We start from the raw sequence: 25811 nt of genomic DNA, 5'->3' as shown, positions 1-25811 counted from the left end.
CCAAAATATATAGGCTAAAAAGAGAGCAGGCAAGGGATGAAGGCCACAGGGAAGGGATTTGGGAGTGATGGAGCAGAGCATCTGTTTCAAAGATGCTTTTGGCATCTTTTCCCAGAGATCTGTCTGTTAATCAAAGTGCTGGATTTCTCAGAGGCTGGAAACTGGCTGTAAAAGCAAAGCCTTTCCCTGACATCTCTCTCGTGCCAGTAATTGCTCCGAGCCAGGGATTTGCTTCATTTTGGTGTCTGATCCTAGAGAGAGGTTCCTGTTGAATTTAGTGGGTCAAACCTGCAAAATGTATAGCTTGTTAGGATTTATTGCTTAAAAACCTGCCAGCAGGAGAAGAATAAGAATATTCCTTTCAAGTTCATCTGTTCGTATGTTGTACTGACTGACCATCCAATATCAGTTCCTGGAAAAGTAGAATTCTGGGACACCATAGGACAAAAGATATATTGATTTTGCTTCTATTATCCTGCTGGCAAAAGTTCCAATAAAACAAGGAAGAAATTGCACATTTCTCCCTGAATAAGTTTACAGGGGACACGTCTACATATGTGGATTTACTGTTCAGTAACCAAAATTATTGCACAATATCTACATGTGCATGGCCATACTACATAGTAAGTATTGTGACTTAAGTCAACTTGAGCATACATTTGATACCTGCATCATGTAGGTATCAGATTGATACCTGCAGCTTGTATGTATTAAATTTATGCCCGATTAGTGACTGCGCAGTAGCGCACATGTGGATGCCTTTAGTCCCAAGTCAGTCCACACACAGTGTTAATGTGCTTTAATGTCTGCACGTGTAGATGCCAGCCTATTCCCACTTACTGTGCAGTAATTTACTCTGCAGTAAATTTAAGCCAGCATAAATGCACGTGTAGACATACCCAATAAGAGTCTGGCCAGCCTGTGAGAAAGTTGGAGGTAAATTCTCATTGTGTTGACAAGGGTTGGAGAAGTTCAATGTTCTCTTGATCAGAGTCTTTTATTGTCATATCCTTTTGCAAAAATGCCTTTTCAAATATTATCCTGGACTAGAAACCAAATGCTTTTTGCCATGCAAAAGCTTATTGTTGGCATCACATCTGTATTGTCTGCATGGTTAAAACTTGAATGGCCTTCTGTGGAAACATTCAAGAATAAAATTTTTGTAATAATGACACAGATTCTGAAAAACAGCCCTAGTTGTCTTGTATAATTACTAAGGAGAATTTGCCAATGAATAAAGAAATGCTGTCAACGTTCAAAGAATCATAGAAAATGAAGGTTTGAAGGGACCTCAGGGAGGTTGTCTCATCCAACCCACTGCTCAAAGTAGGACTATCCCCACAAAGTTCACACAAATCTCCACCAGTCACATGTCACACATGGACTAATTTTAGACAAACCCTGGAAAATGGCTGATAATGCAGGTAGCCTCTGGTTATGAAGAGTGATTGCACAGAAGAGACATGCACTGCTCTCCTGTTTTAAAATTTAAGTAAGAATGGGCACCTTAAAATGACCTTGGGCTCAGTTCACGTTACATTGAACAGAATCTTGTTCCTGGAAATCATGTAAATAAAGGCAATATCACTGAGCGGGCCAGATTCTCTGCCACTGGTCTCATTCATAGATCTGTCCAAGTCAGTGGAATTAACCGGTTTTACCTCCATTTTCTTTCTCTTCTCCCTCTTATTAGGCATTTTGAGTAGAGAGGGGAGAAGGGAATTCTTTTAATATTAAGTAAAAATGTCCAAGGCAACCCTAGAAAGAAAATGTGTGGTTTTCATAATATAACTGTTTGAACTTTCTGAAAGAAGTGGAGCTCTCCAGAATAAATAGTACACTGTGTGGGAGCTGGGAGCCCAGAGCAAAATTTTTTTTCTGGCCACAAAGACTCATGTTGCAATCCATCTTGAAGCTGCGAAATACAAAGCAGGTATGCCAGGTGCTGACACAGTGCACATCGGAGTAGCTTCAGAGTGGAACATCTGTGACTTTTTCAGGCTATTTTTTGCAGCCTATTGTAAGTCTTTGGAGGGCATACAAAATCTCTCACACCTAGTCTCTTTGAGATCCCAGATTCTGGGAACCAGGAAGGTTTCAGAAGCAGCACTGCTTGGAGCTTCTTCATTTATTTTACAATTAGAGACTGGTTCTCCTTGACATAGTGGAATGAATCAGGCGTAATGCCAGCACGGCCAAGTTACACTGGTGTGAGAGAGGCATCGGGTCCAGAGAATAGCTGCAGTAGTAAAAGCCTTTCCCAGAGCTGCATTCCATCAGCTTCCTGCACACCATTTTAAGCTGTGGAGGACATGTCCTTATCTGCCCATGACCCTGTGCTTAAAAAACAAACGGGAGATTTTTTTATCTTCATGTATTGACAGCAGAGTTAAACATTGATCTAATGAGTAATAACAAACACAAACGGCACAAAGACTACAGCTTTCATCGTACTGCCTTTAGGTTTTTCTCATTTAAATTGTTACACATTTTACTAATTTTTATGCACATTGAACCTTTTATCTGGGGCTGTATTTGCACTGCAGCTGAGAGGTGTGATTGTAGTAGGGATGGGCAGATCTAAGGTAGCTGTAGTCTAGCCCACTTTGGTTATGACAGTGAAGATGCCGCACTTGGGACATCAGCACATGCTACCTGTTCAAGTGATTACCCAGTGTACTCATGCAACTTGCATTGAAGTCCCTGGTGCTGTGGCTTCCCTGCTTTTGGTACCTGAGCTAACTAGATTAAAGCTAACCCAGGTATGTCTCCCTGTCCTGCAGTCCAACCTCTGATTTCAGTAAGACGTAGCCCGAGGCTTCTACTAGTACTGCTGTAACCACGTGCACTAATTAGAGCCAGCAACAAGAGTGGATCTGTGCTTTTGCTGGGTGGTTATTTTTAAGGAGGTTTGGTTTTAAATTACAGTGGGTCTTGTACCAGGTTTTACATCCAGAGACTGAGGAGTTTTCTAATGGTAAATGTTTGTGCTTTGCTTTATTTCAATTAGGAATTGGTTATGCTTCCATAGTGATCGTGTCCCTTCTGAACGTGTACTACATTGTCATCCTGGCTTGGGGCCTGTACTATCTGTTCCAGTCATTTCAGAGCGTCCTACCCTGGGCTCATTGTCATCAGGAATGGAACACACCTACATGTGTAGAAGACACTCTCAGGAAGAACAAAACACTTTGGATGTCGCTGAATGCCACTAACTTCACTTCCCCCGTCACAGAGTTTTGGGAGTAAGAACCTTATTTCTTGGGGATTTTTTTTACAATACTTTAGCTAAAGGATAAGACAATGAGTGAGACTACTGATCCAAACCCCTGGGAGAATTTTGGGTAGGGAGAATATATCTAGGTTGGGTTTCAGCCTGGTTCGAGATATTTGATCATTACAAGCAAGTGGTGGCCAGCATTTGGATTAGGTATACTGGCCAAACTCATGGAGACAAAGTCACAAAAGCAAGGTTCTGATTCAGGTGTGGCCAAACACAGGTAAGGCCACAATGTCACCTTCTTCATTCCCTACAATTATGTGCAGTGTGAGCTTTTGAGAGCTTACTGAAAACGGGTGCAGCTTCAACAATCCAACCTAAAATGAAAACAGAAATTTGGCTCCAGAAAACTGCTGTTAAAGTAATGCTGGCAGCATGACTTAATCCCACAAAAGTAAATGAAAGGTGGAAGTCTTGTTGGACATTATTGTTGGTCTTAATTCTTGTGGTACACGCACAGAACTGTCCAGACAAGCTTACATTGAGACTTTCTGCATGAGTGCACAGCACTGTGGATGTCACTAAATCTGTTGAGATGACACATGAGATGGCTTCTAATTCTCAGCACTGTGCAAAAACCAGGTAAAATGATCAGAGTGGATGCAGAAGGATCAATTTTCAGTCAGTCAGCTCTTGAGGCCTGCTTTGTTTTTGGAGAAAAGTGAACAAAATTCAATCTTAAACACCCTCTGTTTCATGAAAGGCTGTGGGAATAAAAGAGGAAGGTGTTACAAGTATTGTAGGTAGTGTATACTAATGTATAAAATTACCCTAGGGACCATTCTGGTTTGAAAGGATTTGGGTTCTGTTTTCCTATTTTGAAAAATACCCATTCATTTCCTTTAAGCCAAGCATCATTTTGGAACCATTCAGTTAGTTACCAGCACCCTGAGAATAGCAGTTCATAGTGGAAACAATGAGAGACTATTAACTATACTGCTGTATCTCACCCTCTTCCTTTCTTACAAACACACATTCTCTGTGAATAACAAATCTCTTCTTAACCTGGCAAAGATGCCAGCAATCAAACCTGGCAAAGAAAACTTGAAAAGATATTAGACATTGCCCCATATTGCAGCTTTCAGAGATTTTTTTTTCTTTCGACAGCTTGCTGTACAGTGTTGAAGAAGAGCTTGTTTTTGCCAAAACCTGGGATTCATTAGGCTTATGGCTTCTCATTCCCATTTCTCATCCCCACATTTCATGTTACAAACTGTTTTTTGCACAACCCGGTTTCTGAATGGACTGGCCCCTCTACCAACTGTGTGCTATACTTGGACACCAAAAAAGATCAGAAAAGCAGGCTGCAGAGGAGGTCTGGGGGGATATAAAACCCACAGGCGGGTTCAGAAGAGAGTAATTACTCACTTGGCTTTCACAGGTGGTTAATTATTAAGTGTAGCCTTTGGTTCTGTCCCAGCTTGGCTTCTTCAGCCCACTTAAATTCCAGTTTGGCTCCTTGAATCAACTTGTACCTACTTCTGTGTTTTATAAATAAATGTAAGCCAATACCTCCCTCAGGAATGATATCAACACTAAAGATATCTGGCATGTGTTAAGTTTGGAAAAATAATCCTGGGAACAGTGCTGAGACTAGTAACCCAATGTCAATGCAATAACATAGGGCACATCTATCTACACGTCACCCTACAGCGATTTGGTGACACGCTAGATTGCCATACAGCAACATAGCAATCACGCAGGTCTACATGTGGTCACCAACGTAGTGGCACGCTCCCCTGAGATAGCCTTTTGGAAGTACTGTGCCATGCTTTTAGTACTCCAAAAGGAAGTACTAAAGCACGGTGCGATAGCAATGTCACCGTACGGTGACATGTAGACATGCCCATGGAGTAGATCTTGGGTGATCCAGTTATCTCAGTCCACTAATGAGTGGTGTAACTGGTAGAGTGCTACCAGTGTGTTTTTCAGGTGCCATTTGCACTATTTTTTAAATGCTAAGAAACAGATGCTTTCCCAGTTTGTATTTCTGGGTGGTGAGCTGGCTTCTCCCAAGACAAAGGGGTGATAACGGGATTTGTTAGAAGGTTTCTCTGGAAATTTCACATGATGTCAAAGAGACGGGACATCTGATTGGCAAGCCAATCAGACTAGAGCTGTCCTGAATGTGTCTGAAAGCCTCCCTGGGTCCTGACTCTGTGTGCACCTGCATATTGGGCCTACAAGACGTTATTTTGAAAATCAGGCCCTTGACCTTAGCAAGCATCCGGCTAGGAAACTTCTGGTCTGAGCCACATTCATGTTTGCCTCGCAGTTGTCAAGAAGTTATAGTCAAACAGAAAGTCTATGGTGCTTCAAGACTAGACTCAGTCCTGTGTTTGAAGGAAGCCATACCATTTAGTGGCACCACAGTTAATCCCAATTTAATTGAGTTCTTTGTTTCTAAAACTAAATGCCCTTTATAATATGGCAAATGGAAGTGGCTCATCAGCACTGCCTGATAAAGCTGACATGGCACAGAGATAATCAGTCTTATTGGTATATTAACCACTCCAGGCCGAATGACATGTGTCTTTCCCAGTCCTACTGACCATGCAGCACAGGTGGGCATTTTCATTCACTCAAATTAGTGCTCTGTGCAAATCACATGCTTGACTGAGCAGCAGTAAAAGGAGTTAAGCAGATCTGGCTCTGTCTGAGGGGAGTTGCCTTTGACAGTCACATGTTTTACAGCTTATTTCTTAAGATTTTATTTTAAAGGATTACATTATGTAGTTGCTGGAAGACAAAGTGGCAGGATAAAAGACGTCTGACTGTCTGACGCTGACCCAGTGTTTATGAATGTTGGGTAATCAGCAGACCTTGTTCATCTAAATGTAAGAGAACCTGTCACATGCTCTGGCACATGAGCGGGTGGAAAGAAACCCCAAAACTAAACACAATCCAACTTAGTTTTGTCTGCCAAACATAAGTTTTAGAAAATTGTTTGCTCCATAATACTCCCTTTGGTAAGTTTCTTGTACAGCCAACTGTAGCATCGGTTACTATTGCCTATTAGCGTTACATTAAGCAGCACTTCATCTCTTTTGCTATGAAAGGTCCTGTCTGCTTTCACATGATTAATTGACCTGGGACACTCATCAAGGATTGCATAACTGCCCTCGTTTTATTTTTATTTACATTCTGGAGCCAGTTACAACTTCAGTTATGCCAGTTACATGATCCGCTTTACTACTCCATATTGGCTCTATTAATAAGGTCCAAGAGTGCTTGTTTATCACAGAAGCAAATTCCCAATTTGCTGTATTTGCTATCTCATAGTATTTGATATCGGTGGTATCCCACTGAATGCACGTATCAACGACAGTGAGAATAAATCATGCAGGAATGTGATTAAATTAGTTCAGTGAGCTAAGTTGTCCTGAGTTTCAGGTGCAAGCAGGCTTAGGGGAAAGAAAAATGGAGATTTGTCCTTATCAGCGAACTAAGGATCAATACAGCACTTACTCCTCCCTCGCCAGGAATGTCAGAAGTATTACAGATCCAGACTGAGGGGCTTCTGCTGCAGACACGTGGCTTTTGGTTTACAGCATAATATAATTTAACAGTAACACTGCAGTGATGAGTACTCAATTGGCTCTTTGAGGCATTCTGCCTTGGTAGAGCAGGATGACCCAGGACAGCAAGGGAGAAAGACAACTAAAAAAATATATCGTATAGAGCCCTTCACTGCTACCAAATAAAGAGCAACTTCACTGCCCTAGTCAGGGGAACATCTACATGCATGCTTCTGTGGAGTAAAAAACTCTGCAGCAGGATAGGACTTGTATTTCCAAGTACTACCCTGCTGCAGAGTTAATTAGTTTCCTTCAGCCTAGAAGGGGTGTACATGTAGATGCGTGACGTTTACTGCACAGCTAATCAGTCATCCGCACGGTAAACGTCTCGTGTAGATGTACCCAGCGGTTTCACTTTTTGGTCCATGACTTTATTTTTATTTCCTTTTGAAAAAAAATAATATTATTGGATGCGCAGGATAAAAAGAAAACATAGGGCTTCCTGTTGTGCACGCTCCAAGTTTTGAAAATACTTTGTTGGTAGTGAAGCCTTCCCCTGTGCCAGCAGGCTGCACTAGCACGTTCTTTGCCCTTCAGCCCAGTCGGGAGAGGATGGCTTCTGACCCTCGTAGTTGGGTGAAGACAAAACTCAGAAGCAGCAAGTCAGTTTATCTTAGACCTTGAGCAACTTCCTACCATTTGAACTCAGTCAAAACTCTCTGTGACTATAGGGAAAGTTTTGCCTGAGTGAGTACAATTTAGTCTGCTTGTTTTGACAGGAGCTCTGCCTAGGTAAATAGGCAGAAGAGGACTTGGTCTTTTGTGTAGACAATGAGCAGGGTAAATATCAGGTGTGACCGCTTCCAGTCAGTTTAGAAAATATTAACAGCATACCCTTTGAGTGTGTACATTAAAGGGGAAAACACGAGAAGGAAATAAATTGCAGTTAAATATTTTCACCTACCTGTGGAAACTGCCAAAAGAAATGCATAAGAAAATATTCCTGTGAACATGTTATTTTGATGGCCGCGTTCTTACCTACTTCACATCCACACTAGAGTAGACGTCTGTGTTTGTTTTTTAACCTGAATAACCAAGTAAAGTTTACCGAATATCCTTGGGTTAGCAAAACAAGGTCTTACTTGTGATGACTTTGACCTCCCTTGGCAAGCATCACAAATGTTTTTGTGCACGTGAGCCAAGATAAATGGCAAGGGCAACAGAAACTGTAACAAAGCCAGGCTCTGCGCTGCAAAGCACACGTCTTAAGGCATTCATTTCTCACCCTGGTGTTTCTGATCCTCACAAGGATAGCCACAATAAGAAAAAAAAAACAGTATAGCGTGGCCTTTTTGAATGAGTCTGTGTCAGACACTAAAGGTGATGTAGACAATTAAGTACTCAGTGACTTCAAGGCTTTTTTAATAGAGCTGCTGGCTCCCATCTCCATGGACAGCAATTCTAGTACATAACCTTCACATTTGTGACTTGTTTATATGATCATTAGCTTTCAGGAGGATCCCAGGTCAAGACGCTGTACTGTATTGCACATTGGCCTGGCAACAGCTAGGGCAAAATTCTGTACAGCTTTATTTATATGAGCACTGCTGACTTCAGTACAGTAAATGAGTATTCATAAGATTGGGACATTACAGTGCAATCAGTCCAGCCACTGTTGTAAGTGAGAGGATTGTACTTTCAAAGAGCATGGAAAGAATGGTGACTAACTGGTTTCTTATCTTTGTCTTGCGTTGTTTTCTTTGTGTGCATTAAGGCGCAACGTACTGAGCTTGTCCTCAGGAATTGAGGAAGTCGGTGTCGTCAAGTGGGATCTAGCACTGTGTCTCCTTCTTGTCTGGGTGATATGCTTCTTCTGCATTTGGAAAGGAGTCAAGTCGACCGGGAAAGTAAGTGCCTTGTGTCCCCCTATGTAATAATTACCCTAAATTATTGGCAGCATAATGATTACTAGGCAGCATATTTCTTAAATAATGTGAAGGGCAAGGATTTCTTAGGGTGATAGCTTTTATTGGATGAACTATGTAGTTTGGATAAAATTTGACAATCTTTCACATGCAAGGCATTCTTCCTCAGGTTTCTCCTGCATAAATAACTAATGGCATCACTCCCCTGCAAAAATTGAAGAAGCTACAGATCTGACCAGCATTGGAAAGTAGTGGCTAGTTCCATAGTTTGGTTGCCTCTGTGCCGAGTGTATATGTAAAATATGGCATTAAGAATCAGATAAATGCATCTTAAACACCCTTTTAAATGGATGCCAAAGGCTGCTACACATAGTGGTAGGGGTACCTTAGACCTCATGGGCAGCGTGTCCTACCAAAATCATAATTCTAAACCCCTGTGCTTTTCATGCATGCCCCCCATAAAATCCAAATGTAGTCTTGGTGAAATACTGTTGAAATCGGTGGAGTCACATATAGAGATGCATTTAAATAAATAGAAATTACTGTATGCTAAGCACTTTAAAAAAAATCTATCCGCTTGCTTAGGAGCTTAATAGAAGCCTAACTTCAAGGTCTTGCTATTTTAGCAGTACTTTTTTCTTAGCAAGGATCTCAGTGAAATGTGAGACGTCCTGGTCAACAAAAATTATATCAATGTCAGTATTTTAGGTACCTGCTGAAGGTCACAGTGATTGAATGTGCTCAGAATCTGCAGCTATGCATGCATCCATTTTTTGTAGAGTAAGACTCTTCTTTTGCTCTTCTTGCCCGCATCTGCATCTGTTCACTTTCCAAGATGACACCTTCCCAAATGGTAATAATGATGTGGTACCTTAACCATATGCTACATACAAGAAACAAAGTGCAGGAATTCCCACCTGGTTGCTTATAACCACGATGGATAGCATTTATTGCTTCTTTAAACTCATAGTAATTTTGAACCACCATGTCTGTCTCCCTTTGTCATGGAGCCTCATCACTAAAGTAAAGCTGGTGCATTATTCTTCTGCAGTCCTGCCAGTTTTAGCCTCAAAGAACAGCTTTCACACCTATAAGTCTGTGCTGACAGAAGGTGTTTGTATTCTCTGTTCCCATCAATTGCCATGACCTATTGAGTTGTCTTGGCAAGTGCCAAAATGAAAGAGAACACAGTAATCTCTCCAGCAGAAGCAGAATGGAAATGTGCATTTCCTCAGTACATTTTGTGATCACAGTATCTGTTTGATTTACAAGTTAAGGTAGTACAAAAGGATTAACCAAGTTTCTTAATATATAAAAAAAGACAAAACCTTGCCTGTGATGAACGAACACAATAGAACGAGTAAGGGCATCTGCAGCTCTTAAGTAGGTGAAAGGGACTAGGTGGGCATGTCTACATGTGCCCCGAAAATTACTGCGGAGTACAGTCGCATGTCTACACGTAGTTACTGTGCAGTAAGGCACATGTAGATGCTTTACTGCACAGTAACCCCGTTTGTGTGGACTGATTTGGGAGTAACTTTTCCCCCAAGTCGGTACACACAGTGTTACTGCGCTGTAACACCCACCTGTGTGGATGCTAGTCTAAAAACTGCTTACTGTGCATTACTGCGCAGTAAGTTACTGCATAGTAAATGCATGTGTAGACACACCTAGTGACTTGAGGATTTGCACTGAACTGAGAAACCTCTGGGCTTTACCAGGAACTTTCATAGGTTTTTCAGGACAGAACTCGGTAGCTGAACATCTCCCTGGCAAGTACATTTTTTCAGCCATGATGGATAAAACTCCAGTGTTCCTTTTGACTTCCAAACTGCCATACACCTTAGGGGTAGAAGAGAGTGCAGGATCTTTCCTACTTCCTCATATATTCCTCTGGTGTTCCTGTAAGTTAACACTGAACTTCTTTAATTTAAAAAAAACAAAAGGGAAATATTAAAGAAAAATCAAGTAACCAATAAGTTCTTTTTTTCCTAAAAATTAGGTGTGTCTCTTGAAGATAATGATTTAGAATCTGCTGCTCTGTCTTATTTGAAATTTCAGGGTGTGGTCCAAGCCCAATGAAGACAATTGAAATACTCCTATTGTCTTAATTGGCCTTAGATCAGGTTAAATTGAACTACAGTACTCAAATATATTTAATCAGTCTATTGTTTACTTTTATAGATTGTTGCTAGTAACACCTTTTTGCTTTCCTATGGGTCAATTGCCCACAAGAGAGAAAAGTTCATTTAAAAAAAAAATTGCAGCACCATATTGAATAAACAGAAAAAACCATGAAAAACAGGAGTTCTGTCTATTTTGTGTAGAACAGTGGAGTCTAAATGTTCCTCCAAGAACTGCATGGGATTTCCTGCCCTCTCGAGTGAGGTCCATATTGTACTACTGAATTCCTGTGAAGGCATACATACCCTGCTTGTTGAGCAGCAATGATTCTTATGGATCTATAGATAGGTAGGTATAGATACATACCAATCAAATATATATATATAGATATAGATATAGATATATGTATATATGTATATATCTATATATCTATATCTATATATATTTAGATTGATTGATTGTATATATGTATTTAATAAATCTTTCATAAGATATATAAATAAATCCTGGTCCACGAGAATCACATCTGCTCTACAAGCAGGGTATGTATGCCTTCACAGGAATTCAGCATTACACTGTGGACTTCTCTTTACAGGGTAGGAAATCCGATGCAGTACTAAAGGATCATACAAAGCAAAAAAGTAAATGCCTTTTCCAAAGCTTTCATCTGAAACTGGGCTAAAGTTAAATTAGTTTTCTTGTCAGTGCAAAATATAACCATGTTCCAAGAGGAAAAGGGAAAAACACATAGATGAAAAGGTTTCCTCTAAGTTTTATGAAATCAGACTGACTGTGAGAGTTATTATGGTGATGCTGGCTTTGATTTCTCCTGGTTACCCTCAGAGGACACACTTAAAAAGCAGATGATGCCTCTCAGGAGCTTTGATGTGGTTAAACAAATTCTGATAAACAAAAATATCTTTCAAACAAAGCAGTGGAGCTGTCATGTAAAAATACCTGGTGGAAACATCTGACTGCATTTAAAAAAGAAAGAGTAAATCCCATTTGGAAATCAAAGATTGACTGACAGGGTAATGTTAGGGCTCATCTGCACAGGGGAAATTGGGCAGAGAGCCTACAAGAGTAGAGGAAAGCCTGATCAGCAGAGAAAGCGATGTCTTAGAGCTCAGGAAGCCTGGGAATAAAGTGAAAATAGGCAGAAATCCATCTGAATTAGACTTTCAGAACCTAAAAAATATTGAAGAACAAAAGGTCTTCAGCCATAGTCATTAAAAGATAGCAAGGAAAGAGAAAGGTAGATCTTCTGTGATGGGAAATACAAGGAGAGGTTAAAGATAGTTTAGATATGCCCCCCACCCCCAAATCAATACTTTTCCTCAGTTTTCTTTTACGGATTAGTGTGCTGAATATGGGGCAAAAAAGCAAGATGGCAAATGGCAATGACATTATGGAAATTGCTGTATTCTGGGTGGAAGGGGACTGAATTGCCTCACCCCAGTAATTCCTTAGGGATTGGCACATGAAATGTCAGGTCTGGAAGTACGAACTGTTAATAAATCTATCAAGCCAGCGTTGCTGCTATTTGGCTGAAGAAAAGAAACGCAGTACCTATATTTAAGGGTGAGGGAAAAGTTATCAGGGCAACCATAAGATTGTTAGTCTGACTTCAGGAGTAGCCAAAGCCAAATTTTGAATTAAAGAATAATTAAGGACATGCAGGTAATAATATTAACATGAATTTACTGACGTGTAGATTGTGTCAGAGTAACCAGCTGTCTCACTTGGATGAAGTAGCTGATTTTCCAGAAAAAGGAGATGCCATGGCTCTCATTTATTTGAGTATCAGTAAACTGCTGAATATGTGCTACATAGGAAATTATGTGTTAAGAGGAAGATGGAGGTTGATATAAGAATTACAGGGACACTACTGCAGTTTCTCAAAGATCAGGTTTGGAAATAACAGAGGAAGAGAAAGGGGGGGAGGCAGTTACCTATGAGCCATCAGTGTGATGCAGCTGTGAAGAAAGTGATGCACTATCCTGTGATGAGTCTCAAGAGGTATTTCTGAAAGTGATAGGAGAGTATTATAATCCCATTGCACAAGACCCTGCTGAGATCTCATCTGGAATAGTATGTACAGGTCTGGCCACTCATGTTAAAATAGGATGAATTAAAAATGGAGCAAGTATGGAGATGGCTGGGTTGTGCAAGGAGCCAAGCTCAGTCAGGGACAGCAGCAGGGGGCAAGGTTCTCCCCCCAAGGTGTGCCCTCGGCCCAGGACAGGGACAGGGGAACCCACCTGCTGCTGCTGTCTGTGCTCTCTGTGCATCTGCTCCCTACAGCCCTGGGTCACCCTGCACCCCGAGACACAAGTGGAGAGGGTGAGTGGAGGAATGAGAGGGCAGGGAAGGGGAGGTGGGATTCTTATCTGCTTCAGGGATCTCATAAAAGTCCCTGGTTGCTGTTTTCACAGTGTGATTTGCCTGTCCTGATGGGGAAGGAGAGGCTGGGAGCAGGGATGCACCTAACCCTGCAGCACTTATTGCTGTGCCTGCACCCTCTTTTAAAAATCCTGGATCCACCTATTAACAAATAGGTATAAATTTAGGCTGGAAATTAGAATAAATTGTGATTACTTCATAAAAGCCCTAGCTAGTTTTTTGATGGTCAGTCAAAGTGCTGCACCTGGGGAGGAAGAACCAGCAGCGTACCTACAGGCTGGGGAACTCCCTACCTGTCAGCGCAGAGGCAGAAAAGGATCTTGGGGTCATTATACACTCCAAGATGAACATGGGCCGGCAGTGTGGGGATGCAGTCAGGAGGGCCAACAACACCCTGTCATGCATCCACAGATGCATCTCGAGCAAGTCCAAGGAGGTGATCCTCCCCCTCTATGCGACACTGGTCAGGCTGCAGCTGGAGTACTGTGTCCAGTTCTGGGCACCGAACTTCAGGAGGGCTGTGGACAACATGGAGAGGGTCCAGAGGAGGCCACTCACATGATCAGGGGGCAGCAGGGCAGGCCCTACGAGGAGAGGCTACGGGACCTGAACCTGTTCAGCCTCCACAAGAGAAGGCTGAGGGGGGATCTAGTGGCCTGTTACAAACTAGTCAAGGGGGACCAGCAGGCATTGGGGGAGTCCCTGTTTCCCCGGGCACTACCAGGAGTGACCAGGAATAACAGTCACAAGCTGGCAGAGGGTAGATTCAGACTAGACTCAGGAGGCTAGGTCAGGGCGGCTAGGATCTGGAACCAACTTCCAAACGAAGTGGTGCTGGCTCCTACCCTGGGGGTCTTTTAGAGGAGGCTAGACAAACACCTTGCCAGGGTCGTTTGACCCCAGTACTCTTTCCTGCCATGGCAGGGGGTCCGACTTGATGATCTGCTCAGGTCCCTTCCAACCCTAGTAACTATGAAACTATGAATTCATAAAAGGAATTATATGATCTGGTTTCCTGCAGAAGTAGGAGGCTAAACTCAGTGACACAGGAGTCCTGTGTGCCTGTGAGTGGCATAACTATTCTGGAGAAACTGTTCCACAGTTGCAATTTCTAAACAGCTCTCTGTTTGGACACCCTGTTCTGGAATTAACCCAGTTATTTCAGACCAGTGTGTTCACGAGAAAGGGAAGGGATGGGGGAGAGGAGTTTATTTGGGCATAGGTAGATTGTAACACGTGAGTTATTTCAGAGGAGCTATGCCAGTCTGGGTAAAGAAGCCTTTGACATTTGATGTTGTGAACCTCCTACCCTCAGTAGATTAAGTCTTCAGTGCTCAGCAGTTGCATCACCCCGGGTGCATGTGGAGTTTGCTAGGTGTCATTCAGTACTTGAAATGGGCATAGATGTACATGGGAAAGGAAGGCATAGGCATAGGCACCTCTGGTAGGTGTGACATGGAGCCAGAACATGAGCAGACTCACATCCTCAGATGGAAGATTCAGAAAAGAAAAACAAAGCACATTGCAGGGGAAGCTTTAACTCATCATTGGCAAGGTTATTCTTGTAGTAAAAAGCAGGCAGCAAGAGGCAAAAGCAGGGTTGTGATGGGTAGCATGAATCAGAAGGAAGTCCTTTGTATTCTTCTTGCCTGGATACAGGTAGACACCTGAGGACAGATCAGGAGAGCCCCTTGTCCTTGTATTTATCAAGATTTGGGGGAAACAAAAACCCCAGTCACATACTGGAAGCCGAGAGAACAGGAGAGTGGGAGATAGCATTAGCTAGAAATGGGCAAAACCAACCACAACTCTGAATCTGATCAGCTGTGTGAATATCAGTTGGATTTGAATTTGAATCCCAGGACTGCCTGCAGTTTGGGTTCTGGGTTGAAAGGATCCTATCCACCATTTAGCACTAGCGCATATCTTGTGCTTCTAAAGTAATCGGTAAACATTATACACATCGTTGCTTTGTCTTGGCAGGTCGTGTACATCACTGCCACATTCCCATTTGTTATGCTTCTCGTGCTGTTAATCCGTGGTGTGACCCTGCCTGGAGCTGCAGAAGGCATCAAGTTTTATCTGTATCCCGATATCACACGATTGGCAGACCCACAGGTATGATAAGAATAGCTGGGGCTGGGCTGACTCCACAACTCTGAAGCAAGATGGGACGCAGGTGGCGGAGGGTGGTGGTGGTGCCAAAAGAGCAGTAGCTTTTTTTCTCCCCACGATCTTTCTGGGTTCAGATCTGCCATAACCGTCCATGCTGAACTATATTTTTTCCCATGTATCTGGTTGAGAAAGTTTATTGTTAAATATGTTAATGCCTCTTTCCATGCGTGTGTGTGTGTGTGTGCGTTTGTGTGTGCATATCTTTTTGTGTCAAAGGACGCTGAGGCTGTAGACTGTATCCAGTAATAGACTCTCAGCTTTCTTGTTAGGCTCTGGATAAGGTAAGGGAGATTTTTTTTTTTTAAATGAGGATAGTTTTTAGTGTTGAAGGGAGACACACTTGAGCTTCAGAAATGGAACAACAAGGAGCAACCGTGAGTATCTGTATCACTCAGCTCCCGCAACCTGAGAGGAGGCGAGTGGAGGGAAAAGGGAATAGAGTAATGGAAAAATGAAAACGCTTACACAAGTAGAAGCCAACAGCTTTCTCATGCAAAGACACAGGAGAACAGGTGGGAGACAATTGCTTAGCACTGAGTAATGGGAATTTTACAGGCTCTGACTAGAGAAAGAAGGGAACCTTCCTAGTCGTGCTGCTGCTGTGGCAACCTGTACAGTTCTGCCCACTAGCTCTTCCCCACACCATGATCACATGCAGCCTGCAAAACTCTCCAAACAGAAAGGCAAATGAGGGGAGGAATCTTGGTCTGAGAAATGAGGGAGGTGGGGCTTTCTTTTCTGCTGTTTCTGTTTTAATGACTCTCTGATTTAAAGCACTAAAATGCTGGAGCCACAGAAATAACTAAGCAGACAAAGTGTCATTGAAAGAGAGTGAAAGTACACTCCAATCTTGCCTTCCTTCCACCAGCTGTTCAGACATGCATTTCTTTCTTTCCCTGGTACCATATAATTACAGTGATTTGTTAGCCCTAAGCCTTGTGCCCAGGGTGACGACTGACAGCACAGGAAGGATTTGGATTTAGATTAGCTCACTAACTCCCTCTTCCATGGCAGCAGAGCTGGCTTCACGTGTGGGTCATCACGGACTCCCTATCAATAGGATTTCAGCTTCTTCCCAAAGAGATCCTTGTGCATGTGTAGGTGGATGATGCTGGCGAGCTTGGGGGGGACAAGCAGTAAACATGTTGGAGGAGTTCTCTTGGGATTGGAGTATGGCTCCACATAGCCAGACAGAGATGGATCCAAACTTGAGATTTTCTTGCTATGATGATATTGAATTTTGTATGCATTTTTGTACCCATGTCATTAGGATGATGCTGAGGTTAGAAACAACATTGCTTATATATATATTTTTAAAACGTCTCATTTTATATTCACGTCTTCTTAACCTCTGTGGTTTTAGTCCTTGCACTTGCATTGAAAGGTGGGGTTGGGATCATTTGAAAAACTGTTCACATTGATCACATTTGCAGCTTAGTGACTCTAAAGGCAGGTCCTAAATGAAGAGCATCAAATGGATGCCCATGTACATAGGACTTTTACTGTTGCCTCTACATGATCTTAGCTCTTTGGAAAGTCTTGATCGATTTATGTTACATGGTGGAGAAAGCATCATTTGAGCAGCAGAAAGACCAGACCTATAAGCTGCCTTTTGGGAAGGGCTGTTTGGACTGCATTTGAGGTTTTTCTGGTGGGGTCTGTTACTAATATTTTTCTTCCCTTAAAAAATGGTCATTTTTCATGTGAGATGCTCTTTTCTTCCTCTTGTGCCCTATTATCTGTCTCAATTGAAGGAATTTTTTTTTTCTCTTTTTTTGTGCATATTTTAAATGACTGATTGCCTGTTTTGAAGGTTGCTGTGGGGAAGTGCCTGTATTAACAGTTCTTCCATTTTTTCCTTTAGGTCTGGATAGATGCAGGGACACAAATCTTCTTCTCGTATGCAATCTGCTTAGGAGCAATGACTTCCCTGGGAAGCTACAACAAGTACAAATACAACTGCTATAGGCAAGTGTCCATCCAAGGGGGTTTAGTGTCTTAGCTAAATGATGTAAATAAGTAGGGACAATGGGCTAATTTTTTTTTTAATTAACTTGCTCCATGACATATGTGTGACTTAGGGACTGTTTGCTGCTGGGATGCCTGAACAGTGGTACCAGTTTTGTGTCTGGCTTCGCAATTTTTTCCGTCCTGGGCTTCATGGCACAAGAGCAAGGGGTGAACATTGCTGATGTGGCAGAGTCAGGTACGATGGTATTGGTGGCAGTGGTGGTGGGCACTGCCACCTAGTGTGTGAGCAAAGTGATGCAGACTAAATCAGCCAAAATCTAAGAAATAAGAACAAAGAGAAAACTATTTCCCGTAATCATCAGAAAAATAAGTACATTCACTTATTCATTTTTGCTTTTGTGTAGAACAGTAATGGCTAGCTGGTGATTATATGGCTTTAAACTTTACTGTGATTAGTGTAGCAGTCAAACACAATCCTCCAAAGCATACTAATAAATTGTAGTTTAGATTAGAGTTAAAATAACTGCACCCGTTGTCATCTAGAATCCAGAAACGTCAGTCAGTTTTGAAAAGCTACATCACTCCTCTTGTTGCTCTACCTTTATTTTGACAAAAATGCTACTAGCCATACGCTCTGTATTTTTCATTTCTTCTTCAGGCAAGTCTTGTAGTAGAAATAATGTCTGGGACTTTCAGAACAACAGAGGGAATTAGTTTTCCAAATTCCATTCAAAGGCAGTGGAAACTGGATAACCAACTCCCTTAGGTTCCTTGGAAAATCTCTGCCATCATGACTCCAGTTGTTGCAGGTCTATACATTTTAGGGGCTCTCCAAGGTGAGGTTGATAGGGTTGTGAAAAGCCCCCTCTGAAATTGGTTATATTGCTTCCTCGGTGTCCATTAATATTCCATGTAGTGTTCAGCTGTGCATAGCCCGTGAATAGACATGAGGCTAGATAGACTACATTTGTCTGGACATCTCATCTCTACAGCATGTGGGCAACTGTGATGCCCTGTATGTTGTCACAGTAATGGCAAACAAATGTGCCAGGTTAGATCAGGATTGCCAACCCCATGTGCTCAAAAATCAAAAGTCAGGCCCCCAAAATCATGTGATTGGCTTAAAAGGCATGAAATGTAAATGATGGTGATGACAATAATTTGCCATGCCTTTTCTTTCCTGTGTGATTTTTGAGCCTCTGGGGTTCATTTTGATCAGGTTCTCAAATGTTCCTCCAGGCTAAAAGCTTTTTAAGTAAGTCAGCTGAGGTGACTTTCTAGTAATCGCACTGCTTCAGGAGATTGATCTTTCAGAAGAAAACAACAAATGTCATAAAAACGCATGATAAAATTATGAGGCTTGCTCTTTACTAGGTTCTTGGTGTAAATTACCACGACTCTTGAAATCAGCTGCCCAGTGTGCAGCCCATAAAGATCATTTTTCTTTACATAAAGGAAACAAGCTAAGGCAATAATCTTGAGGAATAAGTCCTAACAAGTAGAGCACTCACTGTATTAATAGGTCACTTCTAAGAATTTTTCAAACATTTGCCTATATGACTTTTTCCATTAGAAACAGTTCTCCGGGTCTTATTTAAAAAGTATTCTAGATCACATCCACTGTTAAACCCAGCACCTTTATCCTGGTGTTTGTCATTTTTAAAACTGCATCATTTCTGAAACAACAACAATAATTATAACAACAACAGGAACAATAATAAAAAAACAACTAACAGCTAGTTCTTAGATAGTGTTTTTTCATCAGTAGAGTCCAGCATTGTTATCCACATTTTATAGATGAGGAAACAACCTCAGCGTTTGATCAGCACTTTATTTTGGAGCGTGTTTCCTTGTGAACACCTTTAGGGTTTTGGTTTGTTTGATTGTTTTCAGCCCAAGCCGGTAGAGGTCAGAAGTCATAACTGATGGCTGTTCATTGAACTACACAGCTTAATTTTGTGGTTGGAGGCAAGCTTCTAATGAATCTGCATCCATATCACAATAACCACTGTCAGAGCTGCTTCTGATTATTACATTTGTTACCTTTCTAATCAGAGCAGCTAGGGGCTGAATAAGCCAGGGAGGCTAATCTACCCCTCTCACTCCTCCAAGATGTGATGACAGCAGCTGTCCTGTTCTGTGCCAAAAAGATGACTTCACTTTTCGAGTGAGGCTACCTGACACCAATCACCAGCACACAGAACTTTAATTAGATCTGGATTGTCCTCCTCAGAATAAATGTTGCCCTTATGTTAGCAATATGCAAATCTAGGCCTATTCTTCTGGGTAGGAAAATGAGAGAGGACCAGTGAGCGGTGCAGTCTGAGGTGAGGAGCATCCCTCGATGAGCAACGTTGTGCATTGACCAGTGAGATTATTCCTCCATTCTCTTTCCTCCCGGACAGTTAGATCCCACATTTGGCTTGCTCACACTTGTGGCTCTGTTGACTTCATTGTTGCTACTTTTGTGAGTAAGGTTAGCCCAGGTATGTTCTTTGGAGCAAAACCTCATTATCACACTGCTGCATAGCAACTCCATCTGCCAGATTCATCCCTTGTGTAATATTCCCGAAGTGAATACTCTCCAGGTAGGATATGGGTAACTTTCTATATATGGTAGCTACTCCTATCCTTGAATGAGAGAGACACTCAGTGATTTCATTGAGTTACACTAGGGTTGAATGCCCAAGATCCTGCTTCTTTAAAAAAGTCCATTTTTCTCCTTTATTTTTTCCAACAATGTGCTATTTTAAGAAATGGCTTAAAGCCAAAGAAATGCAATGGGAGAACAAGTGCAGCACAGGGAAGTCTGGCTAGTCTGTGCTGGATTTGTCTGCATGTGTGGCTTTACTGCATCTGCAAATACATCCCAGTGATAGAGTAATGTCAAGCCTTCCTTATTTTAATGCCATTTGCAAACTGTTTTGGAGTAATCAGGTCTGACTCTTAATGCCTGTTAAGCTGACAGAGAAGCCTTGTCCTCCATATTGTATTATAGCAAACTGTCTACTATCCACAGTTGGGTCTGCCCACTGGGTATCCGTCCAGCTGTGATTTGGCATTTAGTTGGCACCCGCCCAACAAAAGGACTATGATTATTGTACTGCCATTCTAATAAGCTTTTAACAATAGCCATGAACGTAGTGCAGTTGATCGAGATAATTATTCAGTGGAACATAGCTCCAAATTAAATACATTTTTAAACGATTTACATTAAATCAAATGGATGCTAGAAATGTGTTATTTCACATGGACATTTCTTTTTACATTTCAATATTTGCTTTCAAAGGAAAATTAAAAATAGCTCAGAGCATAGGATGCTTGTCATTGGAAATTAACACTACACGGAAACACTTTCACTCAGCAACAATACACACGCATTCAGAGAGGGTAGCAGCTTTACATCTGTCTCATCATTTGCGCAACCTGATGACATATGTAATATAGTAGAAGTTGTAACTGAGTATTCAGTTTCTACCAAGGGAAGACTGTTTCCTGGAACTGAGGGACAAACAAAACCCTGGATATTTTAGATACTCGGCTATTTTTTAATTTTTTTTTTTTGGTGCCTTCTGTCACATAAAACCTTAGATGTGTTTCATTTTTAAAAAATTAACGCAATAAAATTAGTAACTCAATTGTTGGCTAATTTGTTTTTATTTCTATTTGAATATTTCAATGACTTAAATTCTTTTAATTAAAAAAAATCACCTCTCGTCTCTCTTTCTCTCTCTCTCTCTCTCTCTCTTTAAATTCTTTTCCTCGCTCCTTTTTCCATCTTCCTTGTTGGAAAGGAAAAGTGGGAGGTAGGAAGAGCATCAATAGAGATTTCCAGTGCAGGCTTGCGGAGAGAATTCTTCCCCTGTTCTTCAACAGCTATAAAATATCTGTTTCTTATTTAAAAAAAAAAAAAGATAAAAAATGATGGTTTGAATTCATCCACCAATCCTGCAAGATGCTGACACGCTAGTCCATGGTCGCCTTAAACACATGAACAAAAAAATCAGACAATTTCTACAGTTCATGAAAGCTAGAAGATGGCAACAAGCCTCATGTTCCCAGTGTCCCTGTCTCCTGCCTGGAGATAGCATGCACTCTTTACAAAAGTTCTCATGAGTGATGGCTCACAGCCATCTGCAACCTGCCTGGCATAACATGGGACCTTCTGTGAAGCAAAACACGGGAGAGCGATGCAATGATGCTCTTGTGTGGATGAGTGAGATGTCAGCTGCTAGTGGCTGGCCAACAGATAAGAGAAGGAACATACTCCATCAGTTAGCTATGGAAAGCCTCCTTCAGCTTAAGATAGGACCCTATGTTTTCAAAAGCATACAGGCCAAGACAGTACTCCCATCTTTGTTGGTGTATGCAGCTTGTGTAGTCTGGCCAGCAATTTTTCCTGATTGGCAGGACACATATTGGTCATGGTTGGACTAGGAAAGACCAGCGGCATAGGGGAGCATGAGTGAAGTGGCTTGGCATTAAGAACTGGAAGTGGTGTTTTTTTCCCCCCCAGCTCTTCCATTATTAGTAGCAGTATTATCTCCAAACAGTAAGAGACAGGTCCATAGCCGATGTAAACAGAAGTAGCTCTGTGGCATTCAACGCTGTGATGGTTTACAACAGCTCAAGAGCTCAAACCAACCCTCAGGTTGGTGCGTTTGGGTCCTGGTTTTTCAGAAGGATAGGCCAAGCTGGCTCCAGTGTTGAAGGTCCCAGAGAATCCTAGAGGCAGCATCCTCTTTCGTTCCCCACATACAAATGCCGCATGGGTATTGTGCATGCTAGAAATGGGATTCAGCCATTTTATTAGAGCAGTTGCCTCTATTACTGTTACGTTTTGTGACTGACAGTCGCAGGAAATGATCCATGATTGGCATGTTTGAGACAGGTGTTAAAACTGGCAGTCGGTTAGCAATGGCTTTTGGGTTTGCTTTTGGTTTCTGCTGTAGTCATGCGTGCTTCTTTGTCAGATAAAAGAGCCAAACTTTCACTTCTGGTATTTCCAGCTGCGTTTGGATTTATCTGAAGGGAACCAGGCATCCCTGCATTTGAGTGTGCCTACCCCTGCGGACGAGTTGCTTACTTACTATGTCTATTCCCTTTTCCCCCATCCTATTTTCTCTTTCTCCTCTAGGTCCAGGCCTGGCCTTCATCGCCTACCCAAAGGCTGTGTCCATGATGCCGCTGCCCACCTTCTGGGCAATCCTTTTTTTTATTATGCTTCTGTTGCTTGGACTGGATAGCCAGGTTGGTAACTGAGACAGAAGATGTTTTTCTTATTGTTTCCTTTGTGCTGGCTGAGAAAGCTCATTAAAAATGGGTGGATTAAAAAGAATATCTCTAAGGCTGCTTACACCAGCTTGCTTATATGCTGCAGGACTGCCAGGCATTTTAATGGGAGGCTGTTTTGCTCTGAGCAAAGAGACAGCAAATGAGTCAGCGGTGATCAGTATGTTTTTGCTGGGCAAGGTTTTGCTGTCAGGACCTAATGGTATCCAAGAGGTGGAGCAATACTCTGTGGCCCAAGCAACAGCCCGTTCCCTCCTATAACACCATCCTTTATGGTTGGTATGCAAGGTTATCCTTTTTTGGGGGGAAGGAAAAATAATCGCCACACTAATAAGAGACAATAGGGACCTGTTCCTCTATGGCACTGAGTGCCAATGAAATCAACTGGAGCTAAGATTTCTGAGTGCCAAAGTCAATACACAGTGCAGTCATTAACAGTTAATAGAAATGCAGGTTTTGGCAGTTGCCTTGTTCCAAGGAAATTCAAAGGTGCTGCCATATGTCTGTAGTAACATAGCCAGGGCAACTCTAACCGTGCAGAGAGAAAAGCAGCCATCCTTTTATGGCCTGTTGGGCAGAGGTGCTGACGGGGATGGTATCAGTGGGAGTTCAGCATCTCTAAGAAGCACGCTGCTCCCTCCTACGTGAAGAGAAACATGCCGATTCTTTCAAGTTTTATTAAGTATATAGCACAGGCTGTTAATTATCAAGCAAAGAAGAATCAGATCATTCAAGCTAAGAACGGAGTGCTTCTTGTGGCTGGTTAGAGGAACATGAGCGGTTGCTCAGAGGAACGTTAGTTTACAGCAGTGGTTCTCAACCAGTTTTGTACGAGGACCCAGTTGTACATCAATGACCAGTCCTGACCCAGTGCCCCTCACTCCTGACCCGCTGCCCTCCGCCCCCCGGCCCCATACCCCCAGCGTGTGGGGCAGGAGCTGGGTGTGTGGGGCAGTGGGGGGGTGTATAGGGCATGGGAGACTCCAAGCAGCCTGGAACTGCCACCCTGCAAGGGAAAATCCAGTTTCCCATGTTTTTATCCTTTAAAGGAGAATCCATTTTTAAAAATGTTGTTGATCTATTTTTAAAGTTTGCTCGTGACCCTTTCATATATTCTTGCAACCCACTTTTGGGTCGCAACCCAGAGGTTGAGAAACGCTGGTTTAGAGGAACGTTAGTGTAAATACCGCAAAGGACACTGTTAGTCATTTTTAAGATAGACTCTTCCAGATGTAACCAAGGATTACGCTGTAACTGAAAAAGCTGTGGTTGCCTGAGTTTCCTGAGCAAGAGGCACCACTTTCTACTCCCACAGGAAAGTAGCTCTGCAATTATCAAAATCCACTTGGTAAAAGCAGACTGATGAGCTGAAATCCACTCTGCTATGAGGAGAGATTTATAAGTGGATTTTCCCCCTGAGGTTTCCCACTTGATCTCTTAAAATGTGTAGTGTTGCCATTTGTTGTAAATCACTCTTTACTGCTGAGTCTTTGAGATCCAAGGAGTGACTTTCAGTCGTTTCCAGCCTGAAATGACTGGATTGCCCAGTGCTGCGCTTATGCAACTTGAAAACCATCTACAAATTTTAAAAAAACTCCTCACTGTGTGGAATGATTAAAACTAATTGGAGCATTTAATTTCTTCTCCCCCCCCCCAGCTTTTTGGAGTGCAGTCAAGCAGGGCTGTGGAATGGCAGAGCAGCTTAAGAGCAAGTCAGACCAAAGGGAAGTGTTATTTTTAAAAAGAAAAACAATTTTACATAAGGCTTCATACTAAGCTAGGAATTCACAAAAGCATTCTAGATTAACCACTGAAAGCTGTATAGTTGCACTATGTAATCTCTCCACCTGATGGGCGAAGGGTATGCTTTTTAATTTCTTTACAGTGTGCCATTGGATACCATAGGCGTAATAATGGAAAGAACAGGAAAATGTATATACTGTAGAGCAGTACAAGTGCATGGCCACTGCATGTTGAAACACTAACTGTGGGATGAGCCGCTTACCTCTGGGTACAGACTTTGCTCTCCATTACATCAGAGTGTCTGTAAAGGAAACAGCGGATTGCACCATTGCAAGGGCTGATTGAGTGCTCAAGGAGGGCAAGGGGATTTCTCCCACTAACTTTAATGGTGCTACAATTAGCTGGGCCCAGGTCTTGTACAGCTTGGCTTCATCCCTGGTTTCCTGCACACAGTACTTATTAAGCTCCAAAAATTCGACAGTGAGTATAACCAGAGAGCCTTTCATCACTGTTGGCCAGCCGATCAGGCTGAGTGGCAGAGGGGAAGTGGGCAGCCTGGAGCCTGATAGAACAGCTGCAGCTTTTGTATACTGATTAACTATAGAAACCAAGCAGATTCCCAAGGAGCACATAAGAAAACCAATCACTAGTTACCATACAATTATCATTTGGGTGTACTCTATTTAACTACTTTGATATGTGTGGCAATTACTTGGCTCCCTTCAAACCTCCCTATATCACTTATAATCTGCCAGGTGTGATCTGCAAAGGCCTGGAAATGCCCTGCTAATTACTTTTTTGGCAGCCCTACTGAGGTTGGTGTTGTCTGTGAGGAAAGGAGTGGGAAGGGCCCCTGTGTCTTGATAAGGGTGACAAGGCTACATACCAAACACCAAAGTCTTCATTCCACAGACTGAATATTCACCAGCAGGACAAGAAGCAGAATTAGGCCCTCATTGTGGGTTTAAACTAAGTGATGTGCAGACGGTTCTCCAGCACGTCAGAAGAACAAGCGAGAACTCTTTCCCTAATCAGAAGATTTAGGCTTTAGGAATATTTTCCTCTTAGCTTTGTTTTTTTCCTAATTTACATTCCCCATTCATCTGGAACAGCAACAGTAGGAAAGCCACATAAGTACTTTCCTGTCACCACGTTTATTTCCTTTATCCTTTATTTGATTATTCAAAGTATTATATTTCCATAGAGTGTTGCTAGGGTGTCTTTATGGGACGTTTAATTGTGACATAGGAAAATGTAATGCATGCTGTGTGTTTCTTTCCCATCTAGTTTGTTGAAGTTGAAGGACAGATCACATCATTAGTTGATCTGTACCCATCCTTCCTAAGGAAGGGTTACCGACGGGAAATCTTCATCGCTATA

At 42.1% G+C, this 25811-nt stretch overlaps 1 protein-coding gene across 2 annotated transcripts in view; it reads left to right on the top strand.

Annotated features, from left to right (window-relative positions):
• Nucleotides 1-25811, top strand: part of SLC6A6 (solute carrier family 6 member 6) — a 73807-nt gene that overhangs the window by 29680 nt on the left and 18316 nt on the right. Inside the window, exons 4-9 of one of the 2 annotated variants that reach the window (XM_019504909.1) lie at nucleotides 3011-3245; nucleotides 8573-8705; nucleotides 15234-15368; nucleotides 17290-17393; nucleotides 17507-17631; nucleotides 22534-22646. In XM_019504909.1, the coding sequence (XP_019360454.1) occupies nucleotides 3011-3245; nucleotides 8573-8705; nucleotides 15234-15368; nucleotides 17290-17393; nucleotides 17507-17631; nucleotides 22534-22646 (845 nt within the window). Of the gene's footprint in view, nucleotides 1-3010; nucleotides 3250-8572; nucleotides 8706-15233; nucleotides 15369-17289; nucleotides 17394-17506; nucleotides 17632-22533; nucleotides 22647-25811 lie in introns of those variants that run through there. The other variant, XM_019504908.1, reaches the window with a different exon arrangement.

This window comes from Gavialis gangeticus, unplaced genomic scaffold (assembly GCF_001723915.1).
Source record: "Gavialis gangeticus isolate Ggan-Ray unplaced genomic scaffold, GavGan_comp1, whole genome shotgun sequence".
In the NCBI taxonomy this organism is placed as follows: Eukaryota; Metazoa; Chordata; order Crocodylia; family Gavialidae; genus Gavialis; species Gavialis gangeticus.
Note: the sequence above shows the minus strand (reverse complement) of the source record. Positions and strands in the feature narration are given on the sequence as shown.